General features: G+C 38.6%; 2 protein-coding genes across 2 annotated transcripts; one reads left to right on the top strand and one right to left on the bottom strand.

Annotated features, from left to right (window-relative positions):
- The first annotated feature begins 1,716 nt into the window (after nucleotides 1–1,716).
- Nucleotides 1,717–3,737, top strand: LOC104600632 (threonine synthase, chloroplastic-like). The gene has a single exon (XM_010263695.3). The coding sequence runs from the start codon at nucleotides 1,871–1,873 to the stop codon at nucleotides 3,455–3,457; it is 1,587 nt and encodes a 528-aa protein (XP_010261997.1). The 5' UTR covers nucleotides 1,717–1,870; the 3' UTR covers nucleotides 3,458–3,737.
- Nucleotides 3,738–6,072: 2,335 nt separating this feature from the next.
- On the bottom strand, nucleotides 6,073–14,636 carry LOC104600633 (WD repeat-containing protein VIP3). The gene is made up of 2 exons (XM_010263697.3): nucleotides 14,120–14,636; nucleotides 6,073–6,932 (listed from the first exon to the last, which is right to left on the bottom strand). The coding sequence occupies exons 1-2, from the start codon at nucleotides 14,456–14,458 to the stop codon at nucleotides 6,300–6,302; spliced, it is 972 nt and encodes a 323-aa protein (XP_010261999.1). The 5' UTR covers nucleotides 14,459–14,636; the 3' UTR covers nucleotides 6,073–6,299.
- Between the last annotated feature and the right edge of the window lie 1,295 nt (nucleotides 14,637–15,931).

The raw sequence follows: 15,931 nt of genomic DNA on the forward strand, positions 1-15,931 counted from the left end.
CTAATCAAATTTAGAACATTGATTTTTTGTTTTTTTTTTCTTTTTTTTTATCTCATGGTCAATTTGACATGTTAGATAGATTAACCTATCACCCGACTTGGACATTGGGTCTATTTACCACCAAACTACTTGCTTATAGCTAATTGAACCATGGAACCATTTGACCCAACTAGTGGGGTCATGGATTAGACGATAATTATTTTTTCTTAAATTTTATCTTACATTAGCAGGGACTCATGTGATGCACAAAAAAAAATCTAAAAGATTTAATAATTTTATTTTTTATTTAATGTTGATTTATAAAAAATTATTGTTAATTGAATATGAACAGATATTTTTAATAAATTTAGTTTTATTAATAATTTGTAGTAATTTTAATAGTTATATTCTTTTTATTATTTTTAAATAAAATATTGATTAATTTTAAATAAATAAAAATAATTATAAAAACTAACATTTTTATTAATTCTATTAATAATTAACAATTATATAGGAATGACAACTGGGTGGGTTCAAGGTAGGGCACCCCGTCCCTTTCCCTGCCCCCATAGTCAAGACACTGTACTCCCGCCCCGTCCCTAGTGTCACGCGAGTTCAGGGCAAGGCAACCACTCCTCAATGTCGGGCAAGTACAGGGGCAAGGCAACCCACTCCTCATCAAGGACAGAGAATCCTCGAATTTCCCTGTCCTGTCCTTGGTATTAGGTGGGTTCAAGTAGAGGTGTAAATTGGGTCATGCTAGGTCAACACGACACAACCCGCATGTGCCCCGCACAAAGTGTGAGTCGTGTCGTGCTAGCCCGTGAAGCGTCCCGGGCTGTGCCTCCCTCCACTAGGGCAATTTGGGGGCCAGTTTGGCACGGCCCACAGCTCGAGCCAGCACGGGCCCATTATGTGTCGTTGGTTGAGCTGGTTCATGGGTCGGACCTTGGGCCAAGCCATGCTGCACACCAAGCCAAACTCAAGAGCAGGTACCCACTCCCCATCCAAGGTTTTTAAAATTGGACCGGATAGGGAACCATTATGGGGTCAAAAAGTCTAATTATTCGGTTCAAACGGATGACCCGCTTTGACAAAAAAACAAAAAAAGGCCAAAACTGTTGTCTGGGTTGATGCCGGCAAGGTTCAAAAAGTAAATACAATACGCCCCGTATTGGGCGTGTCGTATCATATCTTTTGGGTCCCGAAACACTTGTTTTTGGGACCCATCTTTTTTTTTTTTAATAAAAAAAACCCATTTTTAGCTCCCCAAAAACCAAAATTTGAAAAAAAAAAGTATTTCCGTGTGTTTCTAAGTACCGATACGCATAGGCGTATTGATACTTTGAACCATGGTTGACGGTTCAACCGCTCAAGTCAGCGGTTCGCTAACCAAATAAACGGTTTTTGGACAAAAAACTGTTTTGAGAATAAATTGTCACTCCAAGTAACCAATTCAGGTATTGGGTTGTCTCATTTTAAAGTTTGGAGATTAAATTGTCACTCCAAGTAAAATATAGGGTATGATATGGAAATTTTCCTAATTATTATATAAAAGGTGACTTTTTCACTCGGACGATTGAACCACTGGCCGCAAACCGGGGTAAAAGCGATTCCGTTTCCGGTCAGTTTAAAAACACTAGTAGGTAGGTGTAAGTGATTTTCAGAAAACCGGTTTTAGTAAAATTTTCCCACGCTGCTGCCTTACCCCGAAAAACGGCAATAATGACTTGTTGCTCGCAACGTATTCGATTCGATCTCCCGGTCCCCGGTACGCTCGCTCTCCAGTCTCCATCCTCCATATTTAGCAGAACCAAACAACTCTGCCCGCCGTCGCCGCCCCCTCTCCTCTCCTCGGACTTCTGAGAGAAAAGAGAAAGAGAGAACAGAAATGGCAGTGTGTTCATTGTTTCAGGCTTCTCCTTGCTCTCTCCGGCAAAAACCAAAATCCATCAGTCGAAATGCTAGAGTCCACGACCACCCCATCATCATAAAATGTGATTCTTCGCCTGATCACTCAAATACCAACAAACCCTCATCTCCTTCGACGGTCCTGAAGCACCGCCGCCCCGCCGATGAGAACATCCGCGACGAAGCTCGCCGCCACAACTCCTCCACCCACAAGCATGGCTTCTCCGCCAAATACGTCCCATTCAACGCCGATCCCGGCTCCACTGAATTCTACTCGCTTGATGAGATCGTCTATCGGAGCCGCTCCGGCGGCCTCCTCGACGTTCAACACGACATGGAGGCTCTCAAGAAGTTTGATGGTCAGTACTGGAAATCCCTATTCGATTCTCGAGTAGGCAAGACGACGTGGCCCTACGGCTCCGGCGTTTGGAGTAAAAAGGAGTGGGTCCTTCCGGAGATTGACAGCGATGACATTGTTAGCGCCTTCGAAGGCAATTCCAACCTTTTCTGGGCCGAGCGTTTTGGCAAACAGTTTATGGGCATGAATGATTTGTGGGTGAAGCATTGTGGGATTAGTCACACAGGGAGTTTCAAGGATTTGGGGATGACTGTCTTGGTCAGTCAGGTCAACCGGTTGAGGAAGATGAACCGGCCGGTTGTTGGCGTAGGCTGTGCTTCAACTGGGGATACTTCTGCTGCTCTCTCCGCATATTGTGCTTCAGCGGGTATTCCGTCCATTGTTTTTCTCCCTGCAAATCGAATCTCAATTGCCCAGTTGGTTCAACCAATTGGAAATGGGGCTTTTGTTTTGAGTATCGATACAGATTTTGATGGATGTATGCAGTTGATTCGAGAGGTTACGGCAGAGCTGCCAATATATCTTGCGAATTCTTTGAACAGTCTGAGGCTTGAAGGGCAGAAGACTGCTGCCATTGAGATATTGCAGCAGTTTGATTGGGAAGTGCCAGACTGGGTTATTGTTCCCGGGGGAAATCTGGGTAATATTTATGCTTTCTATAAAGGCTTCCGGATGTGCAAAGAATTGGGACTTGTTGATCGGATCCCACGACTCGTCTGTGCTCAGGCTGCCAATGCCAACCCTCTATACCTTTATTACAAGTCGGGGTGGGGTGAATTCAAGCCGGTGAAAGCTAATACTACTTTTGCATCTGCTATACAAATTGGAGACCCAGTTTCTATAGATAGAGCTGTCTTTGCTCTCCAGAATTCGGATGGGATTGTGGAAGAAGCAACTGAAGAGGAATTGATGGATGCCATGGCCCTAGCAGATTCAACTGGCATGTTCATATGTCCTCATACTGGTGTTGCTTTGTCAGCATTGATTAAACTTAGGAACAGTGGCGTTATTGGCCCTACTGACCGGACGGTGGTGGTCAGCACAGCTCATGGACTGAAGTTCACACAATCCAAGATTGATTACCACTCAAAACAAATTGCGGATATGGCCTGCCGCCATGCTAACCCACCAATGCAAGTGAAGGCAGATTTTGGTTCGGTTATGGATGTTCTAAAGAAGTATTTATTGAGTAAGGCTCCAAAACATTAGTCCTTTTGTGGGAATTGGAAGTTTAGGATGCTTACTGCTCTTTTGCTCTTTAGTTGTTGGCGTTGCAATTTTATGCATTCCCTTCTCTGTAGGATTGAGAACCATTTAACGAGTTTGAGTTCTCAAGGTTTGGTAGAGAAAGAGAGAATCTTCTATGGTGCATTAGTTAGTGTTTTCAATTAGACAATGGTTTTGTTGGTACTTCCTGTTTACCTCAACATTTGTAGCATTGAATTTCAATTTTAGAAAGTATCTATGAGATTGCAAAAGTTCTGAATGACGTTTTTTTCCATATACCCATTTTAGTAACCGGTACATGGTAGAGTTCACTGTCTAGAGTAAACTTTCTAGTGCCTGCAGAGAGTTGGTGAATCCATGATGATATGCTGTCCTCCGTGGAAGGGTCTGCCTATCATCTTGTGAATCAATGGAGATTCAATTACTGTCTGATTTGCTTCTATAGTGAGAAAAAGAATTACATCAAGCATTATCATCATCCACCATATGTGAAAATTTGAAACTTGGCACGCATTATATGCATGTATTCATATTTATCAAAAAAAAATTATATGCATGTATTCATGTATATTATGCATATATATCGTGGTGGTCTACTGGTACTTGAGCAAGAAGTTTACCCTTGGTATCAAGGGAACTAACTGGAGGTAGATGACTAGTGGTTAATGATTTTACAAGGGGTATTTTTTGATAGAAACTTCAGGATGAGGGGCTCTCTAGAGTATATCTTTTTAGTGATGGAGCAACTTCTAATGGTAGAAAACAGTATGGGTTTCCAAGTTTTCATCAAAAGTTATGTGTGCATTGAACAATTATTTGGCCTAGGAAAATAAGATTATTTCACCCAAAAAGTATTTCATTCTCTTCAAATTATTCAAACTGTAGTTGGAATATGATGTGAATTTTGGCCATAAAATTAAATTTTGATTTGGTTTCACTTAAGGCCACTGGTGTTAAAGTTAGGGTTTGAAAATATGTTTGTTGAGGGATTATGGTGGGTTCACAAACTTGTTTCACAATTAAACTAATCTGGAGTTCAGTGGTTCCAAATGGAGTTGGTGCCTTTCTAATATTTTTCTTCTTGTTTTTTATATGTAGTGTGCCCAAGGTGACCTCAGTTGGAAGAAGGGTTTCTCAACTATTTATATCATGATAAATTTTTTTGGTTACCTACAAGGACTCGTTCAATTTTTGGATTTTGAGAGGGGAGAAAGTTGAATATCAAAAAAGGTGTGGGGTCTATGAAAATTTTATTTTCCTGAAGTGATACCCATCTTCTTCTTTTTTTTTTTTGGCAATAGAAAGCCAGCAATGCTAGCAAATTTATTTATATGAAGGGGAGACCGTCAATCTATTACATATGTAGCTAATATTAATATTATATATACAAGACCAATAAGCAAAAAAATTAGCTATAGTGTTCCGTTCATGTCCAACATGTTCTATCTGAACCTCCTCAAATGATCTTAGTAAAATGCATATATAATCTAAAAGCATTGTTTCAATCCAGTTGTCATTGTATTCTTTACTTTGGATTTTTGTCACCGCTCGCGCTGCATCAAAAAATATAAGGACTTTTTTGAATCCTTCCTTTTTAGCTGTTTCAAGTCCTTTGATTATGGCACATAGCTTAACATCTTGTCATCTAGCTGCTTGACATGGAACTCCAGCAGATAATTAGATGGTTCTCTTTAAACACTAGCATAAGCTACACTGACATGTAAGCATGAAGATTTAAATTAGCCATCTTCTTGGATGGGACAAACTTGTCCTTTTTAATAATGGTATTTTATGGCTAAAAGGGTCATTGTTTTATTTGTTTGAGAAATAAAAGAACATGATAAATGCAATTACCCCAAAGGATACCCATATCCTAGTTTCATTTGCATTTCTTGGTGGGCAAAATTGGTGAAAAAGGATTGGGTGAACTTCATGTATAACCAATGATTACGCTCAACATCAATATTAAAATACATGGGGCCCGCAATCATTTAATTTTTAGTGTAGCCCCGTTATCAGTGGTTCCACATGAAAGTACATAGATGAGCATAAAAGTACATAGATGTTCTCGATGCAAGGCTGAAAAGGGAGGTCAGGCGAGGGATGAGGCAAGGTTTAAAATATCAATACATCCGGAGAATTCTCTTTTTTGTTTTTTTTTTTAATTTAATAAAATTACAGTATTTTATATATTTTATTTATTAAAAATAATATTAATCAAAACTCCTTTTAGACCGGCGGATCAAGAGTCAAAAGATAAAAAGTTTGAACCTCGTATTGAGTATCAGATCGAGAGCAAATGGTTAAGACTTACGAGTAAAAATAAAAATTGCTCTTGCATTCAACTCTAAGACCACAAGAATAGGGAATTATATCGACTAGAAAGGACAGAAGACTTTGAGACTGAATGAATAATGTAAACCAATTTAGAAGGAAAGTAATTTAGGAAAACCAAGAAGCACTTTGCTGGTTGCAGCTGATCTATCTTTCTCCTTTTACAATTGCATTCATGACTGTTACAATTGAAGACAACTGCAAAAACAACTCTAAAATGACTGAAAGGAGATTAGTGGGAGGGCAACACAGGAGAAAAAAAATGATAAAGTCAAACATTTCACAACTTAAACATGTTAAAGTTCCTTGCATTCCATGATCACAACATTTCCGCCAGCAAAATCAAAGATAAATTAGAATTAGAAATTGATAAATAGAACAAAACTTTTTCAGTTTTTTTCGAAACATAAAAATAAAAATTAGCAAGAAGCTAAAGGCACATGTTGAAGCAGAAGCAAATCATCAGCATCCCACCATCTTAACGAACTTGCTACCTTCCTGAGTAATCATACAAAGATATGCTCTTATCGTCTGACACGCTCACAAGCCGACCTGCCCGGACACCAGTTCCCCCTGGTGGGCGGAATGCCACTCCCCAGACCTGGTCTGTGTGATTGCTCATTGTTTGTACAGCGGCCCTCATGTTTAGATCCCAAAGCCGCACAGTGCGGTCACTGGAGCCTGTGGCTAGTGCCGCACCATCTGGGCTCACATCCAGACTCAAAACCCAGCTTGCATGACCTGACATAGCCCCAACCAGGGTCTTACCCTCTGCATCATACATGTGCACATGCGCATCATCTGAAGCTGAAAAAAGTACCCGTTCATCTATTGGGGAGTACACAAGTGAGCGCACGGGCATGAAATGGCCTTCCAGATGGTGGAGGAACTTCGCCCGGGCTACATCAAAGATGGAGATTGTACCATCCATGGAACCGCATGCCAATCTTCTCCCATCTGGACTCCATGCGACTGAGAGGACAAACTTACCACTGCCACTTCTATCAGAGGGCCGGGATCCTTCAGGGCGTGGAACAGCTAGGGTGGCTAATAGTTGCCATGTTGCAGTGTCCCACAGCTTGACGGATGCACTGCCTCCACCAGCAACTGCTAGAATGGTACCCTGAAAGAGGTCAAATGCATTCAGCATGTTTAAACATTAAAAGAACTAGTTCAGTATTCATGTGTTAATTAAGGCATTGGGTATACAGGTAATACTGCAATAGCTTTTTTTTTTTTGAATAGAGAGTTGATATTATTAGTATTTGATAGTCTCGCTAACTAGTTTCATAATGCATGCAAGAAGCCTACGAATGGTGGCAACCTCACAGAAAATTAGATAAGAAATTGTAACTTGAAAACCAAAAGCAAAAAGTCCAACTGCAATGTGATCATAGGCTAGAAATTGCATGTAGTATAAAACAAATTAATGGGGAAGTGAGCACAAACACATGCAACTAAAGACTGGGGAACCACAATAAACTATAAAGCGACAACCATAATCATATTTCTGCCCATACAACCTGGATGTGGCAGTATTTTGTGTGACCATACTATGGGAATGAATAATCAGTGCGTTTACAAAATCTAATATTGATAACAAACAAAAGTTGAGAACACGTTGTGAATTACTCAAATGAGTTGTATCAGCATTTTCAGTCATTAGGTTGCCTCCATCAAGTATAATGCCAAAGCCTTCTTTTCTTGACCAACTGGAGCCATCGGTTATTAGGCTGAAATAAGTTAATTTTACCAGACTCATTTGGAAGGTGTGCAAACCAATAACATGAGCATTAAGCAATTTTTGTAAGACATGGTTAGTATACTATAAGGCCTATGCCTTCACTACCCATGGTATAAAGTAATGAACTTGCATGTGCAACAAGAAGCTTGGCCAAATGGACATAAGTCAGTTTTTCCTGCATGTTTTGGAACTTGGAAGCTAGTGAATCCAAATTAACCCAATAGAAGGGAATGCCATGCAGAAAAAAAATCTTAGATCTGCACATAGTTTTCAGGGCACTAAGACTGGGCGGAAGCAGAGTGCCTTGTTACCACATCACCTAGGTGATGATAATGAATATATCTTATTAAGAAACAAAAAGTAAAAAACTGAAGGGGCAGAATCCACATTCTGATCATAGTTAGAAAGGATTAATGATAAAAATTAGTCTTTTATGATGCCCTTTTAAACATTTTCCTTGTACAAACATGATATGGTTTATCAACATTACACCTAAAATTACGGCACCTCCCATATGGAAACATTGAGACAAAGCATAAGGTGATCCAAAAAATGCTTTATTGCCCAGGTGTGGCCTTGACAACTATGGATCTGCAACAGACCACAGAAGTGGGTCATGGTCCATTGATAAAAAGTTCAAGCTCAGTTCAGATAGCACAGCAGGATGTAATATCACAATACACTTCCAGATAATATTTGCCTTTCTAGTTTTCCACAATGGCTAATTTCAATTATCCAAATACAGCTAGTAACCATCCTGATCCCAGTACACGACACCTTATAATCCAGGAAAACAAATTACCTATACCCAGTAAAACAATACTCCAAAACACAGAGACACTGATGAAATCGCAGACTCATTAAATGGATATGGTATAAAGAGGTAATCTTTGTACATCGACAATCCCTCCCCAGGGTATTTTAAGGTGAGCATCCCTATGATGTTGAACTAATGTAGGATTTTAATCACAAAGTGGTTCTTGGACTAAAAACCTACCTATGCAACTACTAGAATTGTATTATTAACCAACTTGTAAGTAAGGGAAGCTGAGTAACACAAACATGTATACTGGTGTAAGTAGGTATTTCATGAAATCATGGATACTCTGAACCTTTTAAGATGGATACTATAAACTATTGCTAAGGGACTATTTAAGAATGGATGAAATGACTGAACAGAATGGCCTATTCTAGATGGTGCAAGTGGATCATGGGCTGTGTCCGGAATTGTCATTATTCAGAGCTAGTGAATGGGACAGTGGTAGATCTCTTTCCAGCCAGTAGGGGTATAAGACAAGGAGACCCCCTTTCTCCTTTCTTGTTCATTTTAATTGCAGAGGTTTTGGGGAAATTGATTCACAAAGCAGATTCTAGGGGGCTCATTAGAGGCTGGAGGGTTGGGAGGATGGAAACCCCCCTCACACATTTACAGTTTGCTGATGACACGATTCTGTTTTGTGAAGGTGGTAAGGTGAGGTTTATCAGAATTTAAAGTCGGTGATACAACTGTTTGAGCAACTGTCCAATTTGAAGGTTAACCTTGGGAAAAGCTGTGTAGTGGGGGTGAATTTGGAGGAGGGAGAGATCAGGGAGAGTGCTGAAGTTCTGGGGTGTGAAGTCACGGGGTGGCCTCTGAACTATTTAGGATTACCATTCGGTGATAATCCCAAGAGAGAGAGCTTCTGGAATCCGGTGATGGAAAGGTTTGAAAAAAGATTGGTATCCTGGAAGAAGAATTACCTCTCTTGGCGGGAGAATTACATTAATTAAGGCCACGCTTGCTAACTTACCCATCTTCTTCATGTCGGTGTTTAAAATCCCAGTGAATATTGCTAACAGATTAGAGAAGTTAATGAAAGATTTCCTGTGGGAGCCGGGAGAAGAGAAGAGGGATCATAGAGTTAGCTGGGAAATAGTGTGCAGGAGTAAGTCGTGTGGTGGTTTGGGGCTGGGGAGTATTAGGAGAAGGAATACGACTCTGCTGGGGAAGTGGTTGTGGAGGTTTCCTATGGAGAAGGAGAAGCTATGGGCTAGAATAGTGGCAAGTATTCATGGGCTGGAGCACAACGGATGGGACACTGGAATCAGAGCTAGGATCACAAGCAATTCTCCTTGGAAAGCCATTCATGACCTGCTACCAGTTTTCATTCCTAATATCAGGTATGACTTGAATTCCGGTAACTCCATAAAATTTTGGGAACAAACCTGGGTGGGGAGCGCTCCTCTAAAGGATCAGTTTCCGTCTTTGTACGCTCTTTCTGATTTGAAAAATGAGCTGATCTCGTCTTTCACCACCCCGTCCTCTTCCACTTCTGGGATTGGGTGGAACTTGGGTCTAAGAAGGGATTTGAGGGATTCAGACTTCGACTGTATTTCGAGCCTTCTTACACTTCTTGATAATGTTGTCTTAGACCCCACTAGGGCGGATTCTAGAATTTGGACACCTAACCCCAATGGCATTTTCTCTTGTGCTTCGTTCTTCAAAGTCTTAAATCAGTCCACCAGTCCTACCCAGTTCCTTTTTCCTGTTGGTGAGGTTTGGTGCAGAGCTATACCTCCTAGGGTTGGTAGTTTTTGTTGGGAAGCCTATCTGGAAAGAATCAACACTGGTGATCTACTCCAAAAGAAGAGACCCAATACTTGCTTGTCACCTCAGTGGTGTGTTCTGTGTAAAGCAGATGGGGAGACTGGTTTTCACCTAATGGTGTCGTGCCACTTCGCGAGGTCATTGTGGGATTGGGCTTTCTCCTTATTTGAATGCAGCTGGAAGGGCCTTTTCGCCCCCTCCTTCTTCAGGTGGCGGTTAAAAAGGGGAAGGACAATGTGGAGAGGACTAAGGGCTGCAGTATGTTGGACACTGTGGGAAGAAAGGAACTTTAGGATATTCTCAGAAACTCAGAGAGTGACAACAGATTTGAGGGCTATCATACAGTTTAGGGCGGTACAGTGGTTGAAATCTCTGGAAATATTCACAGATTACACTGTGGATGACATGTTGAGGAAGTGGGGTGAAATTGCAAGTTGCACGCAGACCAAGTCAGTAATGAGCGTGGCTTGGACCCCCCCACCTAGTGGATTCTTGAAATTAAACTTTGATGGATGCAGTAGGGGAAACCCGGGACAATCATGGATCGGGGGTGTTTTTAGAGATGAAAATGGGGTCATCTCTGCTATGTTCTCAGGCCCAATTGAAGTGGGTGACTCCCTTAGAGCTGAGATATGTGCAGTTATGGAAGGAGCCCAGAAAGCGAAGGAATTGAACATCAAGAAACTTATAATTGAAGGGGATTCAGAGGTGGTGATAGGGTGGCTGACTAAAGAACAAAATGATCTTTGGAAGTATAACAATGAGAAGTGGAAATTCAAATGGCTGGTGCGGGAAATGGAAGTTAAGACATGTTGGATTAAGAGATCAGCTAATTCCCTAGCTGACGGTTTAGCAAAACAAGGGGCAGAAAGGGATTCCTTGTTTTGGGCTAAGTTGTAATGTTAGTGTCCTTGTATCTTTGTATTTTCTTCTTTCCTTTCTTGAAGTTCTTTGTGACTCTTGGAAGATAAGTGTGTTTGTCTTCCACTTGTAAATTTTCTTGATGAATTAATGAAAGTGTTATTGATAAAAAAAAAAAACAGAATGGCCTATTGTTTGTCTTTTAGTGAATAAGTCATTAAGTAGGTTACAAACTCCTCAATGGTTAAAAGGCATGTTAGGCTGATTATTTTATCCACTAAAAGACAAAGCACTATCATATAATTCAGTCATTTCAGCTGTTACAAATGGCCCCAAAGTAATATATGTATTTATTTTGCAGGAAAGGAAATTGTATAAAGCTTCAAAGTTCAAACTATGAAAAACTTCTTTTAGTTGGTAAGTCTAACATTCTTTCCATTTCTTTTTCAGTGGTAACTTTAAATGAACAAATAACAATTTTAGTAACTCAAGAAAACAAAATTATACAATACAGACATTGATGCAGTACTGGATCCTAGTTGCAACGTCACTGTAACAGGGATAATTTGGCTTGATCATGATAATCTTCTACAACCATTTGAGGATCCTGGTCAGGACACTTCATGGTCGGAAACATTTTGAAATGAAAACCTCTTTCTTTGAAGAATATCCCTTAGTAGATTCCTTTACCTTAGCACATCTTCCATCAAGACAATGTTCTCCTCCAATAACCTTTATCTATCTCATGTTTTCTTTTAATTTTTTTTTTTTGTTTTGATAGGCAAATAAAATGAGTTTACTAAGGAGGGAATTTATAAAAGTACTGGTGCAACATGGGGACTTCCTAGGATGTCACCCATTCTAGTACTATTCTCACCCAAGCACATTTAATATCAGAGTTCTTTTAAATTTTAAAGCTAGTTGCCAAGAAGGATGAACATGCTTAAGGAAACCTCATCCAAGGGCATGATAGACTTTGGTTGCATTAAGTGAGTCCACAAAACTAAGAAAGCAGGTGAGCTATAGGTAATTACAATTGACAGCAAATTAAATTTCTGTAAGGAGCTGGGGTTGAAAAGCTAGAAAATGACTTGAATGACCGGTACTTAGGAAGGACTGCTACACAAACAAATGCAACAGCCAGGGGATGCTGATGCTAGTATTAAAGACCACAATGTTTAACAGGCTAGTATAAACTAATTCCTACATTTTCTAAACAAAGATTTGGGAAGTGCGACCTTTAATAGATCCCATGCATACATAGATATTGGTGAGAGAAATTTGGCACAAAGGGCAGAAAATAGTGTAAGTTCTTTGATTCTGTTGGGCATTGACAGACAGAAATTTTCTGATTAAGTTCACAAAATAGTATGGGATCAAATTGCAAAGAATAAGGTTTATGGTAGACAAGAAAAATGGGAACTTAAAATAAAGTCCTAATGTAGGCATATCAAGAGAACTGCATGGATGGGGAAAGTAGCAGTTCCTGGTGCATTGGGGTCTCAATTAGCCATGATCTTAAATGATTACGTATAAATACATTTTACCTCATCAATCAATTCAAGATTAAGATTATTAAATGCTCTGTTGAGCTCTTAAGATTTATTTCTATAATGTGTTTGTACCATGTCTGGAGTGGCAGAGTAATTAGAACCATCTCATTTTTGTTCCTGCCACTTGTCACAGATTCTAGATGGAATACATTTTCCATTTTGTTGGTCAATGACATATTATGATGATTGATGAAATAATTCTTTGTCATTAGGTTCCATATTTGTTGCCAATGTAATAGGGTGGATGCAAGTTGGAAACCTGGGAGTGTGGTCTCTTAGACAGCCTCTGAGAGAGATTATTAGCTTAGCAAGGGAGATTGGGGTGCATTTTAAATGGGTAAGAAGGTCAGCAAATGGAATGGCTGACACTTTATCTAAGCAAGGAGTTACTAGGGAGGCTTTGTTTTGGGACTGTTTGTAAGTTTTTGATTTTCTTTTTCCATCCATTTTGTGGGTGGTAAGGCTGTAATCTTTTCAATTCTCTAATGAAAGTTACCGTTTCCTATCAAAAAACAAAGGATGGCCAGCTCAATTTACTGTTTGAACTGTCAGTCCCTTTATAGCTATTGGTTTTTTTATTTTTATTTTATAAATCAAACCATAGTCATTCAAGTTCCAGTCAAACCCAGTCTGGTTTCTGAGAAACTAGTTTCCATCCCGTTTATTGACTTCAGAGTCATCTTTGTCCGTGCACAAATCTTCTCTGCATCATAAAAATACATAGTTTCGAATGTTACTCTAGCAGTGTCAAGGACTACAAATTAAAATTAGAATTGTTATTTTTCTAAATCTAGTATAAGGTATTTTATCATTTTTTATCAATATAAGGTACTTCATCATCACTCTCAACAATCTGGTTTTGATTTTTTTTTGTTGTTCATATACATAATCGCAAACAGTACAAGGACAATAAGTGTCAAATTCCATGTTATTTTGATTGGTTCAAGTTACTTTTAACCTCGGGTTCACTATTGCTGATTATTTTATTTGTTCAATTGCTTTCCGCTTTTCAAAGTAAGGATTCTGCATAAATGCTGGAGAATATGCAAAATCAGCAACCATGAGGACTAGTCAAACGTACAATACCTACTAGACTACCATGGACAGCAGCAATTGATACGTTTCAGTGGTGAAACAAACCCTTCTAATTGAGCTATTTATCCATCCATGGCCAAATTCCATAGAGATAAAATCTTCTCCCTATACTTAATAGGTAAATGAGATGCTTCGACCTAAAATTTTAAGTTCAACTCAAGAGTAGACCCTCTGAAGTAGGTCAGAGTTCAGAAGGTAATGGAGTTTTGAGTCTATCAACTGATTGAACTGCTTCCAAACCAAGATAAGCAATCCTAAAGGCCGATTCATTATACTCTGGAAAAGAAAATAGTCGAATCAAAGAGCTAAAACTAAGCAAATACTAAATTGTTTCTTTTCCCTTCTATTAATCTATTCATCAATGGATTGAAAAATAAACAGCAAAAAGCTTTTTTAAGTTAAATTTCACATTAAAACCTTAGAAAAGCTGCAAATAAGAATAAATGACAAGAGAAAGTAAGCTAGTTGACCTTGGGATCAAACCGCATTTGCCAGACTTCCGACGGTGGAGCTTCGAGAGTGGCGATTGTGGCATTTGTATCGACATCAAAAACCCGAACAAAGCTATCGAGAGAAGCAGAAGCTGCGATCACTCCGGAAGGATGGGCAGCGACAGAGACCACGCCGAGGCAGTGACCCGTGTTGGTACCCTCCAAGACGAGCTCGTCTGGCCTCCATAATTTCACAGTCTCGTCGAGAGATCCAGTGAGCAGAAGAGCAGGTCGGGCGTCAGTTGCAGGAACCCAAGTAACTGCCCATACTGATTCGTCATGAGCGTTTTCAATCGATTTCAGTCCTGCAAGCTTCATTGCTAAAGCATAAAACCTATAAACAGGAGCCCTAAGAGAAAAAGTGAGAAGAAGAAAGCTCCCTCTATCTCTGGTGCTTTTTTCTTCCCTGCGCGCCAACGAAGCTAGTTTGGGGAAAAATGGAAAACCGCTTTTACACTAAGTCCATTTTTTTGGACCCAAATCTGATTTTTGGCCTGTTACTGTATTGATTGGTAAGTCCTCCTAATACAAGGAACAAGCCCAATAGATGGAAATTGTGTAACCAATCACAATTTGACACGCAAAGTTCCTTACAAAGGGCTCATACTAAACAGGGTCTTTTTTTTTTTTTAATCAAACCGGTACTACCGGTTTTTAGAAAACTGATAATCGAAATTGAACCGAAATCAATTGGTTAATCGGTTGGTTGGTTCATCGGTTTTTTAGTTTTTTAATTTTTATAATATATTATATATATCTAAATATATAATAAAAATATAAATATATATATAATATAATATTTCAAATAATAAATAATATATCATATATTATAAATATATATATTTATATATAATACATATATATTAAATTATAATATATCAAAATATAAAAATATATATTATATTAAATTATAATATATATATATATATATCGGTCGGTTTTCTATATTAATTAATCGTTTTTTTTTTTTTTTGCTCACCCCTACCTGATTTGGACTCGTGTTATTTATTTATTAGACAAAATTTGTGAGAGTGATAAAAACCTCCCCTAAGGACGGTTGAGGTTATAATTTTAAAAAATCTTACGAGTTACCCTCCCTTCTCCCTTCCATTATTGTCTAGGTTCATTACCAAACTAAAAACATTGTTGTCTCCACAATTGAATTGGAAGTTATAAAATTGTCCTTATTCCTTACTACTTGTTATGGAATATTTTAATATAGTCAAAATATTAGATTTGTCTTTTTAGATTTCATTCAATTATAAGAGTTTACAAAAAAAAAAATACTTTACGCTTTTTAATATGATATAAGAAATTTTTAAGTTAAAAATTAAAAGATTTTTTTGAATAATTTTCACCCGAATTAATAAATATGAAGATAAAATAGGTATTTAAAAAAAAGTAATACATTAAACAAATGTTTTTTTACCAGGGCAATGATGGAAGGGATATAGCTGCAGAATTCACCGAGTTCAGATCTGCGCCCCACAATGTCTCACAACACATCCCCTCTGTGTATTGAGAACATCTCTCAATGATAATATCATCATTTTTTGCATATCATCGGAAGATGTTTCCAATAGATAGCGGAGATGTGAACTCGAATTCACACCTTTTTCCCATGACTTTCACCATTTATTTATTTTTCACATTTCCTTTAAATTATTGTTAGTTATTAATGATTAATAAAAATTGTCTATCTAAGCATTTAATGTTCTGTTTATTTTTCAAAAATCTATTCACTTATCCGAGTACGTGTTTCTCTTTTAAGAATTGTTTTTTTTTTAAGGA

This window comes from Nelumbo nucifera, chromosome 8 (genome assembly GCF_055504915.1).
Source record: "Nelumbo nucifera cultivar China Antique chromosome 8, China Antique-T2T, whole genome shotgun sequence".
Lineage (NCBI taxonomy): Eukaryota > Viridiplantae > Streptophyta > Magnoliopsida > Proteales > Nelumbonaceae > Nelumbo > Nelumbo nucifera.